Source organism: Heterodontus francisci, chromosome 15, assembly GCF_036365525.1.
Source record: "Heterodontus francisci isolate sHetFra1 chromosome 15, sHetFra1.hap1, whole genome shotgun sequence".
Lineage (NCBI taxonomy): Eukaryota > Metazoa > Chordata > Chondrichthyes > Heterodontiformes > Heterodontidae > Heterodontus > Heterodontus francisci.
In genome coordinates this window covers 53,091,799-53,117,248 of record NC_090385.1, presented here as the reverse complement: position 1 = coordinate 53,117,248, position 25,450 = coordinate 53,091,799, and the positions used below count along the sequence as shown (strand labels likewise).

At 43.5% G+C, this 25,450-nt stretch overlaps 1 protein-coding gene across 2 annotated transcripts in view; it reads left to right on the top strand.

Annotated features, from left to right (window-relative positions):
- The window catches only part of ocrl (OCRL inositol polyphosphate-5-phosphatase), a 181,982-nt gene that overhangs the window by 74,756 nt on the left and 81,776 nt on the right, over nucleotides 1-25,450 (top strand). For both annotated transcript variants that reach the window (XM_068047560.1, XM_068047561.1), the window contains exons 3-5: nucleotides 19,135-19,226; nucleotides 22,393-22,431; nucleotides 24,314-24,421. In XM_068047560.1, the coding sequence (XP_067903661.1) occupies nucleotides 19,135-19,226; nucleotides 22,393-22,431; nucleotides 24,314-24,421 (239 nt within the window). The remainder of the gene's footprint in view (nucleotides 1-19,134; nucleotides 19,227-22,392; nucleotides 22,432-24,313; nucleotides 24,422-25,450) is intronic.

The following is a 25,450-nucleotide window of genomic DNA, read 5'->3' as shown; positions in this document are numbered from 1 at the left end:
CCATTAGAGCCGATTGTGCCACATTATTTAACTCTGGATCTGCTTGCTGAGCCTTGATCATAGAAGAATTATCCAACATTTCGGATTATCCAAATCCCCAAAGAAAGTTTCAGATATTCGACGATCTGATTGTGGTGCCAATTTTATCTCAGTTAATGGAACTTGTTTAGCCATTGTTCGGGTCACTACACGTGAAGGAAAAATTCCTGGAACTTTTTCTTGCAACTGTTGTGTCTCCTTGACTTCACTTGGTCTTTCCGTGACTACTGGGGAAGTTACTACCTCCGTTCCAGCCAAATCATTCCCCAGGAATAGGTCAACTACAGGCTAACTGTGGACAACTCATACAGTTACTGTTGCAGACATTGGGTCACACTCTAGGTACACACGATACAAAGGTATGGGTATATACTCCCCCAGTACTATTCACTAAAACCTTGGCATGCAGTCTGCTCTCTGGTGGAAAAGTTATGCCTTTTCCCAGCAAAAGAGTTTGGGTGACTCCTGTCTGCCTAAGTATAACTATAGGTTTACCTGCCTCATTTGAGGGATAAGGAATTACTTTTATTTTGACAAGAATTCCCTATAACTCTCTGGTATCTTACTTATGCCCCTGAACTCACATCAGTTTCTACACTTGGCTTCACAGCTGCAGGCAGAGCTACAGCCTGATCTGTCATACTCTTGGTCAGGGCCCTTTTCTCTACTTTGGCTTATAAGTCCCCCATAAGTCCCATGGGTTTACCCTGCAACTTCTAGCATTCTGCACGATGGTGTCCCACCTTGTGACAATGGTAACACTTAGGCTTGCGGACCTCACTTCCACCCGCAGCATCATCTTTGGCCTGAGGAGGAGATCCCAGGGCATTCCCAGCTGTCCCTTCTTGTCCCTGGCTACTTGCCTTCCTTTCACCCTCCCACCTATCCTTCTCGGGTTTGTGGAGTTGACGGAGGAAGTGTTTGGGTTTATAAGCAAGCTCGTAATCATGGATTTCTGCTGCGTGTCTGGCTGTTAAAACTTTCTGGTTCTCTACATTGGTTCTTACTAATGGAGGGAGTGAATTTTTAAATTCTTCCATGAGAATTGATTCCCTAAAGGTCTCATACGTGGCCTCTACCTTTAGTGCCCACATCTAACGATCAAAATTAAATTTGCTTTACCCTCTGAAATTCTATATAAGTCTGCCCAGGCTGTCTCCGGAGATTCCGAAATGTCTGCCGGTATGCTTCAGGACCAACTCTGCAGAAGCCTCCTCAGAAAGCATGGCATAAACTTCATGAGCTCTGCGCATCAACCTGCTTTGCATAAACAGTGTCCAGCTTTCCATCGGCCACTTCATCTGTCTGGCTGCCCTTTCAAAAGAAATGAAAAATGCCTCTACGACCCTTTCCTCAAACTTTGGGAGGGCTTGCACAAATTTAAACAGCTCTCCACTGGGTCTTGGGCTGGAGTCAGATTTTTCCTCACCAGACAGGAGTCAAGACCACCCACCCCTTTGTCTTAGTTCCATCTATATTTAATTCGAATTCCCTTCCTTTTCTTCTTCTTTGAAATTGTAGTGCAAGTTTTTTCAGCTCTTGTTCATGTTCAAGCTCAAACTGCTTCAACTGAATTTTAGCTAATTCAACTGAACTACCATCTGTTCGCTGCCGCCTTCCACTTTCAAATGTTGTGCTATTACTGTAATTATGTCTGCTTTGTTAGCTCCTAGCTTTAACTCTAATACCAACAATTCTGCCAAATCCTTTAGCCTAGCATTGGTTAAGTTTCTCATTATTCAGGGATGCATCCTCCTCCTCCAGAAAGGTTGTAGCAACTGACAGATGTTCCTGTAGTGTAAACCTTACTCTAATGCACAAGAATTTTTTTTTAATTTTCCTCTTTCACATTATTACTCCATTTACCATTGCATCTCACCGGCATTGGGTTACCCTGCACAGAGCCCCCAATTATGTTACGACCAAGGTGGGAGGTGTACACTGTCTTTCACTTCTCCACAGGTCACAATATATATTTTAGAAAATATTTACGCAGTTACCGATGCTGTCAATCATATACTCTCCTGTTTATCCCAGAGTAAAATACACCAACCAGGTTTCATTAGTGAACAATAGAATTATCAGTTAATTATAAAACAAGACTTAACCAGTAATGAAGCAAAGCATTAACACACAGATTGAAATATGAAACTTCCCCTTTTTTAAATTCCCCACACACAAACACACACACTGAAAAAATACAGAAATTCGCTCTGCAGAAGTCTGTTACAAGAAAAAGACAAAAAAAGAATACTTTGGCCAAATACTTGCCAATTCTTGAAGAAAAAAAGAGAAGATATGGAAAGATGTCAGTTGTCGCTTTTTGGTCTGGCGTCCCAAATACGCATAGACGGCTATCACTAGGATCTTTCTAGAACAGTTCTTTTCAGGCGACATTGAGGATCAGTTTGGCAGGCTTTCAAGGAGTAATGCGGCATCAGTTTCTCTTTCATACACTTGATTCTCAGGAAGTTCTCAGAGATGGAAGTGGGTGAGCTGACGGTGGCTGCTCTGTTGGCTGGTTTTCTCTAACTGTCTACAAAACAGTTCACACCCCAACACACAGTCCAAAGCGAAACCAAAAATAATATCAAGAGTCAAGCCTCCTGACCCCTATAAATCTCTCTTTCCACAGATGCTGCCAGACCTGCTGAGTGAATCCAGCATTTCTTGTTTTTGTTTCAGATTTCCAGCATCCGCAGTATTTTGCTTTTATTTTAGTGTTTAATTCACTGCCACTTCTCTTCCAGGAATGCCTACCTTGAAGAAGTTCTGCTCTTCTCTCCGACGGGATTTTCGTTTGTCTCTTTTACCTTGTTCACCTTCATTGCTTTCTATTTCCCTCCTGGTGTTTGATAAGGTATCTACCAAAAATGCTTTGTCTTTCAACACACCATTAACATATTGTTTGCCTTTGCTCCGTGACCTTTTGGTCAGCTATGTGGCCTGGTCCAATCTGCACCTTCTCCTTTGTTATCTCTTGCCCAACCCCCACCTCACTTGTTTATAATCTGTGACTTTTCTAATATTTGTCAGTTCCGAAGAAGGGTCACTGACCCGAAACGTTAACTCTGCTTCTCTTTCCACAGATGCTGCCAGACCTGCTGAGTGAATCCAGCATTTCTTGTTTTTGTCCCTATAAATCTTGACCTGCCACTTCTCTGTAAACATCTTTTCCAGGTCACCAAGGTTTCTGTGCTTTACTGCTTAAAGCACACGACTTCCAGCAAAGTTGTCTTGAAACAACATTTCAGTGTCCTTTCAATGAACTGTCAACAACAGAGCAAAGTCCAGCTTCTCTGAAATTTTAAGCCTTCCAATGAATCCATCTCCACAATATAAATATAAATCCTCAAAAATTTTTACTTAACAAAAAATATAGAAGCACTTTCGTAACATTAGCTAAGACATAGAATGTAAGAGTTGGGCGGTTATGCTTTTACTGTATAAAACACTAGTTAGGCCACAGCTTGCAGTTCTGATCACTGCACTATAGGAAAGATGTGATTGCACCGGAGAGGGTACAGAGAAGATTTATGAGGATGTTTCCTGGACTGGAGAACTTTAGTTATGACAAAGGATTGGCTGGGGCTAGGATTGGTTCCTTTGGAACAGAGGAGGCTGAGGGGAGACAAAATCGAAGTGTAAAATTATGAGGGGTCTCAAAGTGGATAGGAAGTCCCTATTCCCTTTAGCTGAGGGGTCCATAACCTGGGGCATAGAGTTAGGCTAAGAGGTAAGAGCTTTTGTGGGTTTCAAGGGGGAATATATTAACCCAGAGGGTGGTGGGCATCTGGAGCTCACTTCCTGAAAGGGTGGTCGAGGCAGAAACCCGCATAATGTTTAGGAAATACTTGGGTATGAAGTGCCATAACCTACGAGGCAACGGACCAAGAGCTGGAAAGTGTGATTAGGCTGGAGGGCTGCTTGTCAGCCGTGAAGGGACCATGGGCTGAATGGCCTCCTTCCATGCTACAAATTTCTATGATTCTATGAAGCAGGAGCAGATCTGAGGAATTTCCTGACCAGTGAGTAATAACGATTGGACTTTGTTAAACCCAAAAGTGCAAGCTTGCAGAATTAAAACAGCTGTGACAAAACTGTTGAAGCATTCTAGCCTTTGATGCTATTTCTCCACTAATTATGCAGAAAGGCTGTATTTTAGAGGTATAGGGCACATGGAATACACATCTCTGAAGGGGCTCAGCAAAAAAAAAAGTTGTAGGTAATTTAATTATGAATATAGATTTGTTTTTTAGTTTTCAGTATTTCTGTAACTCATGAGGCTCTTGCTGTATAAAATTAGAAACTATGACTGAAAGGGGTGTGGTTGGAGTCCAAGCTTTATGTTGTGGTTTTAAGTATATAGCTTCAAGGTAATAATTTCAAGTATAATCTTGAAATGTTTAAAAGTTAAACATTAAATGTATAAAATGTTTTGCAGTTGGGATTATGCAATACAAATGTGCCCTTTTGTCCTGCATGTGTGTAAAATGTCCACATGCTATGTGGAGCAACATGAATGATCCATTGCATTGAACTTACTTTTTGAACTTGCATCTTATGATTCTTATCTTTTCATGAAACCTTTGAACTCCCTACTGTTGGTCAAATAAGGTCATAGGATCACCTTTTACATCACCTGAACTGGCAGTTTGGTCCTTGGTTTCATCTTCACTGAAAGAGAGAAGCCCCAACAATGCTGCACTTGTTTGGCGCTGTATTCAAATGGCAGCCTGGATTAAAGAAAGAATGAAATTTCATTTCTTTCGCACCTTTCACAACCTCAATATCCCAAAACACTTCACAGCCAATTAATTACTTTTGAATTGTTGTCACTGTTGTAATTACAGGGAAACGTGGCAGCCAAATAATCTGTTTTGTTGGTGTTGGTTGAGGGATAAATGTTGATCGTGACATTGTGAGAACTCCCCTGCTACTCTTCAGATAGTACCATTGGGTTTTTTTTAACATCCATCTGAGAGGGAAAATGGGACTTCAGTTTAATCTCTCATCCAAAGTTATTGATCTCTCCATCCCTCTTGTCACTTCCCCCGCCCCAAGTTCATGCTAACATTCTTCATCCCACTTGCATGTTGAAGTCCTGAAGTGGGACTTTAATTAATACACAGAAGTTTGAATTTGATTGAAAGTTAGTGGAATATCTTGTTTCTCAAGATATATGTAAATGTGTTTCTTCTTCCCTCCCTAAAACTGAGTTATTTGCATTCTAGAATATTTTTGCTCTATCACAGTGGGTTTGTGGTATTTGATGCAACTAATGTTTGTTCCTTCCTGCGTAAATCCTTCCTTTCCTAAGTTTTTATGCTATAAGGAATTTTCTCTCCTTTCCCATAATAAATTATTCTTGGAGCTATTGGTGTAGAATTGCCAGGCTAGACTTTCCCCACTACCATATCTCAATGACCGGCATCTAAACATAGTTGCAACGTCCTAGGTCAGTAGCAAGGTGGTGCCCAAAAGTCCCCTTCTGGATCCAGTGCACATTACAACCACTCTCAGCAACACATGAAAACCTCATCTCAAATAACATTATTTTCTCAATTGTTACTTAATTCTGACTCTCTAAAAATTTAGAAAAAAATATTTTTTCCCCACCCCTTACACCTGATATTTTATAAATTTTCAACCTACATCACATGCTTGTAGTTCCACAGGAGCAGCATGAAAATGACAACTCATGTTTTTTCTCTTCTCCCTCCTGTCTTTCCTCTTTCTGCACAGGATCTTGAGCTTTCAGGCCCCTTCTATCTGGTTGCTATGTGATATGGGTCTCCTGCTTTATTTGGGGTACTGTAGTTCCACAGTAGGAGGGTACAAACAATTCCTTTGTTATATTTCACTCCAACCCCAGGTGAAATTTCCAATTCAGGCCGATAAGTCTGCATTTCTGTGGAAAGCTTCTTGCAAACTTTCCTAACATTAATTAACCAATTCTATGGGTAAGGTTTAGTGTTTTTTTTTAAACTATTTTTTGTGTAGTCACAAATGTTATTTTTAGTTCTATACTCTCAAGTTAGTGAAGGAGAAAAATTGATGAAAACTGGAATTTATTTGATTTTGTCATAGTTGCTGTTTACCTAATGTTGCTGCTGAAAAAATGTAACCATTTGCTCACTTCTCTTGCTTAATCATTCCTCATTAGTGATTAGCAACTGAATCAAATCTTTAGGTTTATTCACTTTTGCCCAATTGGACATTTGGCTAAAAGTGGGCCCTATTTGAAAATTACCAATCAGCAATTTCATGCTGTAGACAGTTGACACCCTGAAATGCAATACTTCCAGATGTAATACATGCAGTGCAGATCAGTTCAAGCCTTTATATTGTGTGGACACAGATTTAAGAATTTGAACAGTCTTCACCATTTCCATAGTTCAAATGTGTTTACTGCTATAGAAAATTGGAAATCAGATGGCTGTTAAAGGGATGTGGCTGGTGCCAAATAACGGAACATCAAAGGGGTGTTATGTTGTGGTTTTAAGTTAATAGTTTCAAGGTAATAACTGGAAGAGATAGTCTTTAAATGCAATCCATTTAGAAGTTAAACATGAAATTTGTATTATGTTTAGAAGTTGTGACTATGCAGTACAAATGTCCTTTTTTTAAATATTGCATGCTTTGTAAAATGTCTGTGCTTTGTCATGTGACATGCATGAACCATTGCATTGAATTTACTAGTGGTTGAGCTCCCTCTGTTGGGGGAGGCTATGCTGATTTCTGTTCCATCTCCCTCTTTTGAAAACTTTGTGTCCTCCACATTGGTCCCTTTGAGCTTTAATGGTGTATTTTGGGAGATGTGAGTAATGCCTTTGGAATAGCTAGTATGTGTAAAACTTGTAAAAGAATTCCAGGAATTTTATACTTGGTATGCAGTCAAAGTAATCCCATTTCAGATGGGTGACAGATTCCAAACTATGCAAACTGTGAATTAACCTGTAGTATTGTTCTGTGTGATGAATGTGAAATTAGTAGAAAGTCTATTCGCTTCAGTAACTTCACTTGGCCATCACCACAGTTTTTCGTTGTTGTCGACTTCCTTGGGCTGTAGAGATTGCATAGTATGGGGTGGTATGCAAAAGTTACTTCAAAGTCATTTATTTGTCAAATATTTTCTGACACCTATCTGTTTAGGTGTTGTATTCAATTTGGTCAGCTTGTCATGTGTCAAGTGCAGACTGCTGTATTTGTGTAAGCAGACACTAGTTTGATTCTCTTAGTCCCAGGAATTTGGCAAAGACTTGAGTCAAGTTTATAGGAGGGACAGGTCTGTGATTCATAGTCCATTTGACAAGCAGCCCTGTGACTTGTATGCTGGTTATCAGTTTACATTTGGAAACCTTTGGCCAGCACACCACACCTGCAATTAACAGCAATAAGGTAAGTCAGAGACTCTTGTTATCGATAGCATAATAAGAAGTAAAGCGACAAGGTTATAAGGGAGAGTTAAATGGAAAAACTCTTACTTTTGCTATTCTGAGGAGAATAATGAAGTCTGTAATTACTGTAAATCTAGTTACACCTTTCCAACAGTTGTGCTGTAGCAGCTTAGTTTTGTATATCCCAGTGTCTCAGCCTGTACAGCAGTAATGCTCCAGTAAGCTGTACTTCGCTGCTTCCCAAATTGTTGTTTGTTTTTTCTAATTAATTATTGGTACAACCGAGGTTGGAGGAATGCACTGTCTTGTCTAGTTCCACTTCTCCACAGGTCACAACATATATTTAAATGTTTACTCGGTTACCGATACAGCCGATCATATACCCTATTTTTTATATCTGAGTAAAATACACCAAACCAGGTTTCTTTAATAAACAACAAAATTATCTGTTTATTACAAATCAGAACTTAACCAGTAATGAAACATAGCATTAACACACAGATTGAAATATGAAAGTTCTCTTTTTACCTTCCTCTTCCTCATCATCTGCAGTCCTTCGGGAATGAGGATGACTTTCTGCCACTCCAGGGTGTGGGTCCTTAGGTGACTGAATAGTCCAATTCTGGATCCGTACGCTCTGCCCCAGGTGGGGCAGGTGGTGTTTGATGAGGCGAGTGAATGGGATGCTCGAATTTCTGAATGCTGCTTCCGCTCTTTACACTTGGTCACTGCCTGGGCCTGTCGACGTTGTTCAAACTGGCTGGCGCTGTCGCTTCTCCATTTTGGGCGGTCTTGGCCATGAATCAGTGGAGATGTCACATTTTTTCAGGGAGGCTTTAAGGACATCTTTGTAATGTTTCCTGTGCCCTCCTGGTAGCCTGTTGCTGTGATGGAGCTCGGAGCAGAAAGCTTGTTTTGGAAGTTGTGTGTCAGGCATGTCAACGATGTGACCTACCCAATGTAACTGACGAGCCATGACCAGTGTCTCGCGACTGGGGATGTTGGCCTGAGAGAGGACAGTGATATTGGAGCGCCTGTCCTGCCACTGAATTTGCAGGATCTTGGAGCCACCGCTGGTGATATCTTTCCAGTGCTTTGAAATGTCTGCTGTACCATGTCGGTGTTTCCAACGCTTACAGGAGGGCAGGTAACACTGCGCCCTGTAGACCATGAGCTTGGTGCCAGGTTTGGGGTCTTTGTCGTCAAACATTCTTTTCGTCAGATGACCAAAGGCTGCACTGGCGCACTAGAGACGATGCTGAGTTTCGTTGTTGATGTCTGCCCTTGCTGAGAGGAGGCTCCCAAGGTATGGGAATGATGCACATTATCCAGTGGTTCGCCATGGATCCTGATAGTCAGGGGGCAGTGTTGCATTGTGAGAGCAGGTTGGTAGAGGACCTTCGTCTTCTAGATGTTTAGTTTACGGCCCATTCTTTCATGCACCTCCGTGAATGTATCGACGAGGGTTTGAAGCTCGGCCTGTGTGTGGGCATATGCAAGCGTCGTCAGCAAACTGCAGTTCGATGACCTTTCATGGGATATGGGCATCGCTAGCTAGGAAAGCATTAATTGCCCATCCCTAATTGCTCTTTAGAAGGTGGTGGTGAGCTGCTGCCTTGAACCGCTGCAGTCCTTGTGGGGTACGTACACCCACAGTGCTGTTAAGGGAGTTCCAGGATTTTGACCCAGCGACAGTGAAGGACCTGTGATATAGTCCTAAGTCAGGATGGTGTGTGGCTTTAAAAAAAAAAATAACATGAGAAATAGGAGCAGGAGTAGACCATTCGGCCCCTCAAGCCTGCCCTGCCATTCAATAAGGTCATGGCTGATCTGCCCCAGACCTCAACTCCGCTTTCGTGCCAGCTCCTCATCGCCCTCAACTCCCCGATTATTTCAAAAATCTATCTACCTCCTCTTTAAATACTTTCCGTGATCTACCCTCTACAACTCTCTGGGGTAGAGAATTCCAGACATTCACTAACCTCTAAGAGAAGAAATTCCTTTGCATCTCAGTTTTAAAGGAGTGTCCCCTTATTCTGTAACTATGTCCCCTAGTGGAAACATCTTCTCAACATCTATCCTGTCAAGCCCCCTCAAAATCTTATATGTTTCAATAAGATCACTTTTCATTCTTCTAAACTCTAATGAATAAAGGCCTAAACTTGTTTAGCCGTTCTTGATAAGTCAACCCCTTCATCCCAGGAATCAGCCTTGAAACTTTTGAACTGCCTGCAATGCCAGTATATCCTTTCTTAAATACAGGGACCAAAACTGTACACAGTACTCCAGGTGCAGCCTCACCAGCACCCTGTACAGTTATAACGAGACTTCCCTATTTTTAAACTCCAACCCCCTAGCAATAAAGACCAAAATTCCATTTGCTGCCTTAATTACTTGCTGCACCTGCATGCTAACTTTTTGTGTTTCATGCACAAGAACACCCAGATCCTTCAGTGCTGCGCTTTTTTGGAGTCTCTCCTAATTTAAATAATAGTCTGCCTTTTGATTCTTCCTGCCAAAGTGCATGACCTCACACTTTCCTACATTAAACTCCATCTGCCAAGTTTTTGCCCACTCAACCTAGCTATATCCCCTTGCAGATTCCTTATGTCCTCATCACAACGTGCCCTCCCACCTATTTTTGTATCATCAGCAAATTTGGATATATTACACTCTGCCCCCTCCTCCAAGTCATTAATATAGATAGTAAATAATTGAGGCCCTAGGACTGATCCTTGTGGCACTCCACTGGTTACATCTTTCCAACGTGAAAAAGACCCATTAATCCTGACTCTGTCTTCTGTGTGTTGACCAATCCCCAATTCATGCTAATACGTTACCCCCAATACCGTGAGCTCCTGCCTTGTGCAATAATCTTTTATGTGGCACCTTATTGAATACCTTCTGGAAATCCAAATACACTACATCTAATGGTTCCCCAACATCAGCTCTGCTTGTTATATCCTCAAAGAACCCTAGCAAATTTGTCAAACATGATTTCCCTTTCATAAAACCATGTTAACTCTGTTTGATTGTGTTAAACTTTTCTAAATGTCCTGCTATTTCTTCCTTAATAATGGACTCTAGCATTTTCCCAACGACCAATGTTAGGCTGACTGGCCTATAGTTTCCTGCTTTTTGTCTCCCTCCCTTCTTGAACAGGGGCGTTCACATTAGCAGTTTTCCAATCCACTGGGACCCTCCCGGAATCCAGTGAGTTCAGGAATATTTTGACCAATGCCTCCACTATCTTTGCAGCCACTTCCTTTAAAACCCTTGGATGTAGGCCATCAGGTCCTGGCGACTTGTCTGCCTTTAGTCCCATTAGTTTGTCAACTACTTTGTCCCTCATGATAGAGACTGTTACAAGATTTTTCCTCCATTAGCTCTTTGCTTACCTGTGTGGAGTTTGCAAGTTCTCCCTGTGTCTGCGTGGGTTTTCTCCGGGTGCTCCGGTTTCCTCCCACAAGCCAAAAGACTTGCAGGTTGGTAGGTAAATTGGCCATTATAAATTGCCACTAGTGTAGGTAGGTGGTAGGGGAATATAGGGACAGGTGGGGATGTGGTAGGAATATGGGATTAGTGTAGGATTAGTATAAATGGGTGGTTGATGGTCGGCACAGACTCGGTGGGCTGAAGGGCCTGTTTCAGTGCTGTATCTCTAAACTAAACTAAACTTATATCTGTGGGCTGCTTATAGTGTGAAGACCAATGCAAAATATTGGTTTAAATTATCTGCCATTTCCCTGTTCCCCGGTATCAATTCTCCAGTCGCATCCTCCAAGGGTCCCACGCTCACTTTAGCTATTCTCTTTCTTTTTATAGACCTGTAGAAGCTCTTGCTGTTTGTTTTTATATTTCTTGCCAATTTACTTTCATCAACTTTCTCCCTCTTTATTAGCTTTTTAGTCATCCGCTGCTGGTTCCGGGAAAAAAAAAGTTCTCTATCATCTGGCTGACCACGAGTTTTCGCTGCTTTCTATGCCTTAGTTTTTGATTGGATACTCTCCTTGACTGTCTTTGTTAACCATGGGTGGTTCATCCTTCTCACTGAGTCCTCATTTTTGACTGGAATAAATTTTTGCTGAGCGTTATGGAGGAGAACTTGCAGGTGGTGTTCCCATGCATCTGCTGCCCTTGTCCTTCTAGGTGGTGGAGGTCACTGGTTTGGAAGATGCTGTCGAAGCAGCCTTGGTTTGTTGCTGCAGTGCATCTTGTAAATGGTACACACTGCTGCCATTGTGCATCGGTGGTGGAGGGTGAATGAGTGGATGCCAATTAAGCAGGCTGCTTTGTCCTGGATGGTATTGAGTTTCTTTAGTGCTGTTGGAGCTGTACTTATCACGGCAAGTGGAGAGTATTCCATCACACTCCTGACTTGTGCCTTGTAGATGGTGGACAGGCTTTGGGGAGTCAAGAGGCGAGTTACTTGCTATAGGATTCCTAGCCTCTGACCTGCTCTTGTAGCTACTTTGTTTATATGGCTACTCCAGTTCAGTTTCTGGTAGACAGTAACCCCCAGGATGTTGATGGTGGGGAATTCAGCATTCATAATACCAGTGAATGTCAAGGGGAGATGGTTCGACTCTGTCTGTTGGAGATGGCCATTGCCCAGCACTTGTATGGTGTGAATGTTACTTACCACTTATCAGCCCAAGCCTGGATGTTGTTCAGGTCTTGCTGCATTTCTACACTGACTGCTTCAGTATCTGAGGAGTCGCAAATGGTGCTGAACATTGTGCAATCATCAGCCAACATCCCCACTTCTGATGACTTATTATTGAAGGAAGGTCATTGATGAAGCAGCTGAATATGGTTGGGCCTAGGACACTACCCTGAGGAACTCTGCAGTGATGTCCTGGAGCTCAGATGATTGACCTCCGACAACCACAACCATCTTCCTTTGCGCTAGGTATGACTCCAACCAGTGGAGAGTTTCCCCCCCCCCCGATTCCCATTGACGCCAGTTTTGCTAGGGCTCCTTGATGCCATACTCGATCAAATGCTTCTGTGATGTCAAGGGCAATCACTCTCAACTCAGTTGGATTGGCCTTGGTTCTGGACTGGAGGCAACGTAGGTTAAATAGTTTCCCGCTTGTCCTGTAGAGTAGATCTTCTCCCACTGGGAGCTTCAAGGAAATGAGGTGAAGTGTTGCAGCGAGGAAGATGGAACAGATGTAGCAATGCAAAACTGGGCATCCATGAGGCCCTGTGGATCATCATCAGCAGCAGAATTATACGCAACCACGATCTGTAATCTCATGGCCCGGCATATCCCCCACTCTACATTACCATCAAGCTGGGGGATCAACCCTGGTTCAATGATGAGTGCAGGAGGGCATGACAGGAGCAGCACTAGGCATACGTCAAAATGAGGTGTCCACCTGGTGAAGCTATAACCCAAGCCTACTTGCATGCCAAACAGTGTAAGTAGCATGATAGGACTAACAAGGCAATGGAATATACAATGGATGGTAGGACCCTAGGGAGTTCAGAGGGTCAGAGGAACCTTGGGATGCTTGTCCATAGATCACTGAAGGCAGCAGCACAGGTAGGTAAGCTGGTTAGGAAAGCATATGGGACACTTGCCTTTATTAACCGAGGCATAGAACATAAGAGCAGGGAGGTTATGATGGAGTTGTATAAAACGCTGGTTAGGCCACAGCTGGAGTACTGTGTACAGTTCTGGTCACCACACTATAGGAAGGATGTGATTGCACTGGAGAGGATGCAGAGGAGATTCACCAGGATGTTGCTATTATGAAGAGGACTAGATAGGCTGGGGTTGTTTTCCTTGGAGCGAAGAAGGCTGAGGGGGGGACCTGATTGAGGTATACAAAATTATGAGAGGCATTGATAGGATAGATGGGAAGAAACTTTTTCCCTTAATGGAGGATTCAATAACCAGGGGGCAGAGGTTTGAGGTAAGGAGCAGGAGGTTTAGAGGGGAATTGAGGAAAAATGTTTTCACCCAGAGGGTGGTTGGAACACTGCCTGAAGGGGTGGTAGAGGCAGGAATACTCGCAACATTTAAGAAGTATTTAGATGAACACTTGAAATGCCATAGCATACAAGGCTACAGCCAAGTGCGGGAAAATGGGATTAGTTTGGACGGGTGCTTGATGGTTGGTGCACGCGCATTGGGCCGAAGGGCCTGTTTCTGTGCTGTAAAACTTAGTCTCCATGACCTGCAATAGACCGAGCCAAGCGATCCCACAACCAACAGATCAGATCTAAGCTCTGCAGTCCTGCCACATCCAGTCATGAATGGTGGTGGACAATTAAAGAACTAACTGGAGGAGGTGGCTCCACAAATATCCCCATCCTCAATGATGGGGGAGCCCAGCACATCAGTGCAAAAGGTAAGGCTGAAGCATTTACAACAATCTTCAGCCAGATGTGCCGAGTTGATGATCCATGTTGGCTTCCTCCCGAAGTCCCCAGAATCATGGATGCCAGTCTTCAGCCAATTCGATTTACTCCACGTGATATCAATAAACAACTGAAGGTACTGGATACTGCAAAGGCTACAGGCCCTGACAACATTCCGGCAATAGTACTGAAGACCTGTGCTCCAGAACTTGCCGCACCCCTAGCCAAGCTATTCCAGTATAGCTACAACACTGGCATCTACCCAGCAATGTGGAAAATTGCCCAGGTATGTCCTGTACACAAAAAGCAGACAAATCTAACCCGACCAATTACCGCCCCATCAGTCTACTCTCGATCATCAGTAAAGTGATGGAAGGTGTCATTGACAGCACTATCAAGTGGCAATTGCTTCGCAATAACCTGCTCAGTGACACTCAGTTTGGGTTCCGCCAGGGCCACTCAGCTCCTAACCTCGTAACAGCCTTGGTTCCAACATGGACAAAAGAGCTGAACTCGTGAGGTGAGAGTGATTGCCCTTGACATCAAGGAGCCCTAGCAAAACTGGAGTCAGTGGGAATCGGGGAAAACTCATACCTCGCGCAAAGGAAGATGGTTGTGGTTGTTGGAGGTCAATCATCTGAGCTGTAGGATGTCACTGCAGGAGTACCTCAGGGTAGTGTCCTAGGCCCAACCACCTTCAGCTACTTCATCAATGGCCTTCCTTCAATCATAAGGTCAGAAGTGGGAATGTTCGCTGATTGTGCAATGTTCAGCACCATTCGCAACTCCTCAGATATTGAAGCAGTCCGTGTAGAATTGCAGCAAGACCTGGACAATATCCAGGCTTGGGCTGCTAAGTGGTAAGTAACATTCACGCCACACAAGTGCTGGGCAATGACCATCTCCAACAAGAGAGTATCTAACCATCTCCCCTTGACATTCAATGGCATTATGATTGCTGAATCCCCCACTGTCAACATTCTGGGGGTTACCATTGACCAGAAATTCAACTGGAGTAGCCATATAAATACCATGGCTACAAGAGCAGGTCAGAGGCTAGGAATCCTGCGGAGAGTAACTCACCACCTGACTCCCCGAAGCTTGTTCACCATCTATAAGGCACAAGTAAGGAGTGTGATGGAATACTCTCCACTTGCCTGGATGCTTGCAGCTTCAACAACACTCAAGAAGCCTGACACCATCCAGGACAAAGCAGCCCGCTTGATTGGCACCCTGTCCACAAACATTCACTCCCTCCACCACCACTGCACAGTGGCAGCAGTGTGTACCATCTACAAGATGATCTGCAGCAACACACCGAAGCTGCTTAGACAGCACCTTCCAAACCTCTACCACCTCAAAAAGGACAAGGGCAGCAGATGTGTGGGAACACTTCCACCTGCAAGTTCTCCTCTAAGACACACAGCATCCTGACTATATCGCTGTTCCTTCACTGTTGCTGGATCAAAATCCTGGAACTCCCTTCCTAATAGCACTGTGGGTGTACCTACCAGACATGGACTGCAGTGGTTCAAGAAGGCAGCTCACCACCACCTTCTCCTATGAAATTAGGGAAGGGCAATAAATGCTGGCCTGGCCAGCGCGCCCACATCCTATGAAATGAATAATTAAAAAAAACTTAGTGAGAAGGAATCCTTTTCAAAATGAATTTACATGTTCAGGAATGTACACAATGTCTACAATAAAACGAGAGCTGGAGGCAATCGTGGGTTGGGAGCAACCAGACATAGGGATTACTGAGACATGGCAATTTAAAAAAAAAAAATCAGGACTGGGAATTAAACATTGCAGGGTGCAATATATTAAGGAAAAGTAGAGGGGAAAAAATGGGAGGAGGAGTTGCACAACTTACTGGGGATAATAGTGGCAGTAGAAAAAGGAATGCAGCTATCAGCAAGACAAAAATAGAATCCATATGGATAGAGATAAGAGGTAATAAAGGATCAATCACACTAATAAAGGTAGTCCAGCTAATAGTGTAAGGGCAGTGAAGGAAGATATATATGGGCAAATTAGGGAATTGAGTAAAAAATGATAGAATAATAATCATGGGAATTTCATCTACTCTGATAATTGGACAGAAGAGGTTTGGTAAAGTGGCTAAGGGAATGGAGCTCCTCCAATGTGTACAAGATTCTTTTCTAACCCAATATGTTTTTTTAAAAAAATGCCCAACATGGGAAGATTTGCTATTGGATCTAGTAATGGGGAATGAACCAGAGCAGAAAGTGAAGTAAAAGTAGGGGAAATCTAGGCAGTAGTGACCATAATATAATATGCTTTAAGATGATAATGGAGAAGGACATGAGTATGACAAACCAGGTTATTAGTTTGGAGAAAAGCTGATTTTTGAGGGGCTGAGAAAAGAACTTGGAAAAATAAAATGGGCAACAATATTGATGAGCAATGATGTAGAGCAACAACAGGAAATATTTAAAACCGCGTTCAATAGAGTGCAGGAAAAATATATTCCGCTGAAAGGAAAGAACAAACCAAATACTAGTGAGACTCCATGGATGCAGAAAGACATAAGGGAACAATTGAGGATTAGAAGAGACGCATATATTAACTACATATACAGCAGAGGAGTGTATGATGAGAGAACAGAGATTAGGAGAGAAGTCAAAAAAAGAAACCAATTAGGATGGCAAAGAGGATCTCTGAAATTAAATTATCAAGGAACATAAAACAAAATATTTTACAGGCACATCAATTTAAAAAAAAAAAGATGGCTGGGATGGGGATAGGACCATAAAGGGATAGACAGGATGACAACACAGGTAATGAAAGAGAGATGGCAGAAATGTTAAATAATAATTTCACTTCAGTATTTAGCAGAGAGACAGAAAAGGTAGACGGGACATTGAATGTTGAGCTGAGTAATGAGATAAGTGCATTTTAAAATAAAAAGGGGATGTATTGAATAAACTAATCAAACTTAATGAGGATAAAGCCCTTGGTCCAGATGGATTGCATCCACACATTTTAAAAGAATCTAGAGAAGCGAAAGCAGAAGCATTACCACACATTTTTATAATTCTTCAGAGAAAGGTGTAGTGCGAGACAACAGCTGGATAGCTAACGTAATTCCTATATTTAAGAAGGGAGACAACATGCTCCAGGCAATTATAGACAGGTCAGCATTACATAGGTGGTGAGAAAAATAATGGAATCCCTACTAGAGAGAATAGAAGAACATCTGGAAAAGAAAAATGTAAGAATCAAAGTGATTATTGACAATGCAGCCGATAGCTGACATCATCAGACTGTGCCAATCTGCACACATGTGCAGATTGGCTACAACTCTCTGCGCATGCGCTGCGTTCTGCTTTGCCAGGACTGGTTGGTGCATGCACAGATGACATCATCGCGTAATGCGGGGAGAGACCGGGGGTGGGGGATGCGGGGAGTGCGCTCTCCTCCTCCCCCCCCCCCCCCCCCCCCCGCCCGCGCGCACTCTCTCTCTCTCTCTCCCTCCGGCCATTGTGTGCTGCCATCTGTTTAGGTTGCCTGCGTGTGATTATTTGAGCAGCGCCATCTTTAGTCCAGGCAGCAACCTGACTTCGCAGACTGCTACGTTTTAGTGGCACAGGCTGCATTTTTGCATGTGCCACCGAGTGGTTGCATTGTCAGCAAACGCAGCCATCATGAATAGTCAGCATGGATTTCAAAAGGGAAAATCTTACTTAACTAACCTTATTGAATTTTTTAAATGGGGTAACAGAGTGTACAACAGTAATACAGTCGATGCAACTTATCTGGATCTTCATAAGGTGCCCCGTAATAGACTAATGAATAAGGTCCAAGAATGCGGAGTCAGGGAACAAGTGGCAGATTGGATTGCTAGCTGGCTTCATAACAGAAAGTAGAGAGTGAGAATAAAGTGTAGTTATTCAGAGTGCCAGAAAGTGGGAACTCGTGTTACATTAGTGATTTGGACTTTGAAATCATAAACACAATTTCTAAATTTGGGACACCAGATTTTGTGGGGGGGCTGGGGTGAAGAATAGTAAGAATACTAAGGACTGCAACAGATTACAGGAGGGCATTAATAAACTTGTAGAATGAGCAAATAATTGGCAAATTAAGTTCAACACAGATAAATGTGAGGTATATTTTGGTAGGAAGAATGGAGGGGTCACATTACTAGGAAAGTGCAAGTCTAGGTGGGATAGAGAAACAAAGGGATCTCTGAGTACAGATACACCAATCACTAAATGTTGTGCCACAGGTTAGCAAGATCATTAAAAAAAAAACTAAGCACTAGGCTTTATTTCTAGATGAATAGAATAGAATTGAAAAGTGGGGAAGTTATGCTAAACCTGTATCAAACCTTGGTTAGACCACCTTTAGGAGGATTACATTATAGAAAGGATGTGGAGGCATTGGAGAGGGTGCAGAGAAGATTTACAAGGCTGACACCAGAAATGTGTGGGCATACATATCAGGAAAGGATGTACAGACTCGGTCTCTCCTCTTGAAAAATGAGGGCTGAGGGGTGATCTAATAGAGGTCTTCAAAATTATGAAAGGTTTTGGTAAAGTAGGGACAGAGAGAATAGGCAGAATTTTATTTCTGCCCTTGGAGGCAAGTACAGCAGTGAGGGTGGGGCAAGCATAATGGTAGGGGCGCCATTTTCAATTTTGTCCGGGATAGGCGTTCCCGTCCCAGGCTAATTGAGGCCCATAAGGGCCTCTCCACCTCAATTTGAGGGCAGCGGAGGGGCCCGCTGCTGCGGGCAATGCTGCCAGGTTAAACCTGGCCTCCTCCTATTGGGGGGTTCCCTCCTTTGGGGGCAATCCAGGACCCCCGGAAGATGCAGCCCCCCCCCCCCCCCCCTCCTCCTCACTGGGGCCTGCCTGAATGGCCCTGGCGACCCCGACCCCACTCACCTTTCCTAGGGTAGTCACCTTCTGTGCTGCAGGGTATCCTGCAGTACTTACAGCCACCACTGCTCCTCTAACAAACATATTGGAACATGTTTTGGGGTACAACGCGCCAGTTTTCTACAAAAGCAAAATACTGTGGATGCTGGAAATCTGAAATAAAAAAACGAAAATGCTGGAAATATTCAGCAGGTCTGGCAGCGGAGAAGAGAAGCAGAGTTAATGTTTCAGGTCTGTGAAAGAAACCTCTCAGACCTGAAACGTTAACTCAGTTTCTCTCGCCGCCAGACCTGCAGAGTATTTCCAGCATTTTCTGTTCTTGCATCAGTTTACTGTTTTACACTGTTGGGATCTTGAACTTTTTAGTAACGCGTTATACATCAATTTAATAAAGGTGGCTCTCTCTCTTCTTACAGATTATCCATAACTGCAACTTCAGAAGCTAATGTTGGAACTCTTGGCTGTCAGACTGTGATCCCCATTAATAACCAGTTTCACATTTTACAAGGTACAGGGAGCAGCAGTTTTGAGAAATTTTTAATCCGGAATAATGTGCAACTGTAAAAGGAAAATGCGATGGGAAATGTGTGTCTTTCTATTAACTTTAATCCTACTCTACCATCTATAATTATTGAATAATTTTGAATAAATTAGAGATTTGATGTTTGTGCTGTGATGATGTAGAGAAACATGGTGGGCTGAATTTTGTTCCCAGCCCAACGTCTGGTTCCATGGCGGGCAGCCAGAGAATCGGAACGGCAGCATCGCCATGGAACCTGGCGCCAGGATTGCTGAACCTGATCATCCCCAGGACGGGATAGGCACGGGAGGACGTCTTGAAAAACGAGGTGCTCTCCCTGTAAGCTCAGAGGACCCCCCCCCTCCCCCGGGAACCCCCTCCCCCAACCCCAGACCAAACATTCCCCCCCCCCCCCCCCCTCTCACTCGGGCCTTCCGGACCAGTCCCAGCAATTACGCCTCACCTACCTCGGGTCCAGGGTTCCAACGCTGGGCTTGGGTCAGAGGCCTCTGCAGTACTGGCATTGGCTGCCGCTCCCGGTGGCGCTGACGATATTGTTGAGCTGCTGGTCCTTTGATTGGCTTGACAGTCTTGGGGGTGGAATCCCCATCCCTATTAAATGTTTAAAGGGATGGGGATCTCACTCCTTGAACTTCAACCCCAAAAGACCGGAGGATCACGTCGGGGGTCAGAAAAAATGTGGAGGTGGGGTCTCCCCTGCCCCCCCCCCCCCCCCCCCCCCCAACCTGATTTTATTTTTGGACTGGGGCTGGGAGCCCCGTCTCCTGCATAAAATCCAGCCCATTGTGGGTTTGTGGGCCTGCAATTCTTGCATAGCCTCATCCATAGTTGGACAGATGCTGAGCATAAGCCACTGTTTCACTGCTAGGAAAGAAATGGGAAGGAAAATGTGAAGATAAAACTCGCTGAACCTTAATCACACATTTAGCATCCAGTTAGTGGTTCAGACAAAGGCCTGAGTTGTGTTTGTCTGCCTCTCAACTACAGAATTTTGTATGTTTTGAAGAAACCTTTTCTTCATCTTGACTAATCATAGGACTTGGGAGAAAAATAGGAACTAGAGCTGTGACCAGTAATGGGGATGTTTGGCAGTGATCCTTTCTCATTTATCTAGTTCCCATGGCTTCCCACCTGTCTGAAATGAATGTGATGAATTACTACTCCCTTTCTATGAGCAAAAGCTATTTGAAGGAAAGGCCATCTTTGCGTCGATGGCATGAATAGAATTCTATGAACATAACAGATAGTGAAACATAGAAAATAGGAGCAGGCGTAGGCCATTCGGCCCCTTGGACCGGCTCTGCCATTCAAAAAAGACCATAGCTGATCGTCTAGTTCAGTACCCTGTTCCCACTTTCTCCCCATTCCCTTGATCCCTTTGGCATTAAGAAATATATCTATCTCCTTTTTGAATATATTTAATGACTTGGCCTCCACTGCCTTCTGCCGTAGAGAATTCCACATGTTCACCACCCTCCGCGTGAAGAAATTTCTCCTCATCTCGGTTCTAAATGGCATACCCCGTGTCCTGATACTGTGACCCCTGATTCTGGACTCCCCAGCCATCAGGAACATCCTCCCTGCATCTAGCCTGTCTAGTCCTGTTAGAATTTTATAGTTTTCTATGAGATCCCCTCTCATTCTTCTAAACTCTAGTGAATATAGGCCTAGTCGACCCAGTCTCTCCTCATGCGTCATTCCTGCCATCCCAGGAATCAGCCTAGTAAATCTTCTTTGCACTCTCTCTGGCAAGAACATCCTTCCTCAGATAAGGAGACCAAAACTGCATACAGTACTCCAGATGTGGTCTCACCAAGGCCCTGTATAACAGCAGTAAGGCATCCTTGCTTCTGTACTCAAATCCTCTTGCAATGAAGGCCAACATACCATTCGCCTTCCTAACTGCTTGCTGCACCTGAATGCTTGCTTTCAGTGATTGGTGTACAAGGACACCCAGTTCTCGTTGCACCTCCCCCTTTCCCAATCTATCACCATTCAGATAATCTGCTTTTCTGTTTTCACAACCAAAGTGGATAACCTCACATTTATCCATGTTATACTGCATCTGCCTTGCATTTGCCCACTCACCCAACTTATCCAAATTACATTGGAGCCTCTTTGCATCCTCCTCACAGTGCACATTCCCTCCCAGCTTTATGTCGTCTGCGAACTTGGCAATGTTACATATAGTTCCCTCACCCAAGTCATTAATATATTTTGTGAATAGCTGGGGCCCAAGCACTGATCCCTGCGGTACCCCACTAGTCACTGCAACACCATCCAAATTCACGGGGTCAGCTTCTCTATGGATGCTGATGACATCAATCTTTGCCTGTTTACCAGCACTTTCCATACCCTGCGTGACGTTTATGACACAGGTAAGTCAAAGTCTGCTCCAGCTGATAATCGGGACGACCAAAGCAAAGTTTTTCAGTGCCCGATACAAAAGTTGTTCTTTTGTCATTGACTTTATTCTCTCACCGCGGCCACTTGCTCAAGCCAAACATATGTTAAAACCATGGTATCCTGTTCAACCCAGAGCTGAATGTCAAATCCAATGCTATCCACCTCCAGGGCCACTGATTTCCACCTGCATGCATTGCTGCTGCCTCATCTTTGTTGTCATTGAAACCCTTATCCACACTTTAGTTAACGTAACTTCAATTTCTCTAATGTCCTCCTTGTTACCCCCCCACCATCACTGTCCATAATTAGTTCCAACGTTTTGAAAATTCGTCTGCCCCTATTCTGTCCAACTCGCCCATCACCGCACCCCCCCCCCCGTCTTTGTTGACTTACATTGACTTTGTGTCCTCCTACACATTGAGTTATAAATTGTACCCTGTTTTCGAATTTCTCTATTGCCAACCCCACCCATCCAGTCTTTCATCCTGTCCCATACTCTTCAGTCCTACAACTCTGGTCTTTAATGCATTTCCCCTTCCTCCACCCTATCATTGGTAGCAAAGCCTTGAGCTGCCTCAGTGCCACTCTCTGGAAATCCCTCCTTACACACATTCCTCAACAGTTAGCACTGTACATTCTAATGATGAGAAAAGTTTCAGCTGTATCTCTTGTGCAACAAACTGTCAGATACTTTACCATAACCTATGAATGTTTTACTTACTTTCAGAGGCCGAAGAGGCTCTTTTGATAGATGACCCTTTTACACGTGAGTACTTTTGAATATTTGTAAAAAGCTTTAATGTAAGGGAGGAGCAATGAAGTAGTTTTTTTTGCAGTGGCAATTCATATTTTTTTCCAACAAGTCTATTCTTTCAATAGAATTGTTCATCATTCAGTCATCCCACAAGTACTGTCCCAGTTTGCTCAGTCTTGATTGATTGAGGAATATAACTTTTTTTTTGTCTAGCTGTTAGCAAGACGAGCCCCCTGCCGTCCCCACCACGTGATTCCTTGTTCCGTCATGTGTTAAGGCAGTAGCTCAGGTCTTTTGCTTCCCCTCCTGGTTTGGTTCTCTGAGCTCTCAACACCCCATTTATTCTGGTCTAATCCATTACATGGAATTTCCTTGCCTGGTCGTGGACTTGAGGTATAAATGCATGCCTGTTGATTTAAATATGTTAATTAGTGCAAGAAGAATTGTCTGTTACATGTCGGCTATGGATATGAATGCTTCTCTAACTCACAATTTATCCAAATACTAAATGCTTGCCTAAGTCAAGCTTCTGCTTTGGTGGAAGGAGGTGTCACCTTGAAGACTTCTATCAACCTGAAAACTCAAGAGGAGTTGATTTGTTCCTATCTAAATATGGGAAAAGAGACAAAACCTCTATTTCAGGGCATATTGCTCACCAGTACTCCAGTTAGTTGCCAACTTGCCCCAGGCATATCTTTTGGGTTTTCTCCATTGGAAATGATGAACATACCAATATTTAGATTTCAATCTCTGATGTTGATGGTTCTTAAAAGCACAGATCAATTTGTCCTGCAGCCTCCAAAATTTACTTACAGCCCAGCTGGAGGATTTGTTCCAGTTAGCCCTTCTACCCCTATAGACGATAGCTATTTTAAACCAAATTATCTACCAATTAAGCAGGAGTCACTCATGGGCTCCCTGCAGATTAGTACAGCATCTTTACAGCTTAAGCTTTTAAGGGGGTAACCCACCCTCTACTGTACTCCACGCTTCACTCTTTACAAATGCTGAGTGGTAACCAACCACACTTATTAATAGCCCCCAGGGGAATGATTGGCAGTGCTCAACCAATGCTCTCCATTAGTCAGCATGCTTCTACTTTAGCTGATACGGTTGTATCCATTTTTCCACTATTAGGATGTTTTGCCTTTCTCCCTGGGTTGAGATCATTGATAGCGAGCAACATGTGAACTTCTGAGCTGTACAATGAATTAGCTTGAGTGTCAGCTTGATTTGCTTAGTAGCACACTTGACTCTGAATGTTGAGATTTCAAAGCTTATACCAGGACTTGAGCAGGTAATCTAGACGGACAGTCTAGTGCTGCGTTGTTGGACGTGTTGTCCTTCGGCTGAGACATTTAAAATAACATTTCATCTGCCTGTTCTGCTAATTCAAGCAGACTTAAAAATTCATAGCATAAAGTTTCCCCTGTTAACATCCTTCCCTAAACAAACATTACCAAAGAAAAACATTTACTGATCATTTGCCTCATTGCTGTGTGCAAAATGGGTAACGTAGTTGCCTACATAGAAGCGACTACACTTCAAAAATAATTCACTCGATGTGAAGCACTTTAGGATGCCCTGAGGACATAGATGTTGGATAAGTGTTCGTTTAAGTTCATTCAACCTTGTTGCCGATTCCTTGTCTCTCCCTAACTGCATTTTTGGACTGCACCAGACAGGATCTGGGCAGCATACTGCACCGCATTTTGCTGCTTTGCTCAGCCCAAAGCCTCTGCCCCTGTTTTACTGCCACCATGGCCAAAACATGATTTTATTTCTTGCAAATTCAGTTTCTCAAGTGCTCTCCGAGTAGGCCACCCTAGCTTCACTCCTTTATTAAAGGTCTAATAATGACAACAGTTCCAATGATTGATTTTTTTTCCCTTAGGCTTATGTAGGATCCGTATTCAAGGGGACCAAGCAAACTACCTCTTTGAGCTGCCGGATGATGAATACTGCCTCAGCTTCCTCACTGAAGTGAAAAAGGTCCAACAAGGTAGACAAGCTGCTTGAAATGCAAAATGTAAAATTGGAGAAATATTGACTCCTTTGGAGCAAAGCGGAGACTTGCAAATGAGCTGCCAAATGAAAGATGTAATTACCCAAGCAGGCAATATACTGTCCCTAAATTGTGAGAGTCTTGTGCAAGATTAAATTACCCTGGTTTGCTTTGTAGGTAGCATATGCTAAAGGCCTGCTACCCGACCTGAACCCGACGGGACCCGACAACGTGTCGGGTTTGGGTCGGGTCGCTCTTCCGGGACCGGCTTTCGGGCTCGGGTCGGGCTGGGTCCGGGTCGGACACGCAGCAAGAAGTGTTAAAAGTAAAAAAAATCTACCTGAGCTGGGAGTCTAGGACGTCAAAGAGGGAAACTCTGAGTCTGTGCAGTGAGCGAGTGAGCATCTCTATGATGTCATCACGCTCATGCTGAAGCTTCCTGCAGATTGGGAGACACAAGGTAGGTAAAGGGAACATTCCAGTGGTCGGGCCGGGTCAGGCACAGAAAAAAATGGAGGGATTCGGCCAGGTCGGACTCTGGTCCGATGTGGTTCTGTCAGGTTCGGGTCGAGTTTTGTTTTGTGACCTGAGCAGGCCTTTAGCGTATACTGTCATAATAGATGCACATGAGTTGCCCACCAAATAGCTTATAAACCTTGAGCTCTCTGGCATTTTATAATTTAGCTGCAGCCAGATGCTCTTCCAGAAATGGGCATCATCAGTTAAATTGAATAAACCTAACTTGCAATTCATTATTGTTACCTCTTTCAAATATTTACTTATGCTCTTCTTGCTGTCCAAATTCTGTTTTGCTGTCCAAATTCTGTTTTGCTGTCCAAAAATTCCTTTTAAATTCAGCCTCTCTGTTTGTTTTTTTAATCAGGCTGAGGTATTTCCTGGTTAAAGGACCAGGCTCCTTTAATTTCCATATGAAGTGCACTGTTGCAGTTGGAATTTATGATTTCAGTTGATGGTGCTCGACTTAGCATTTCATAATAAATACCTATAAAGAAATTGATTTGATAA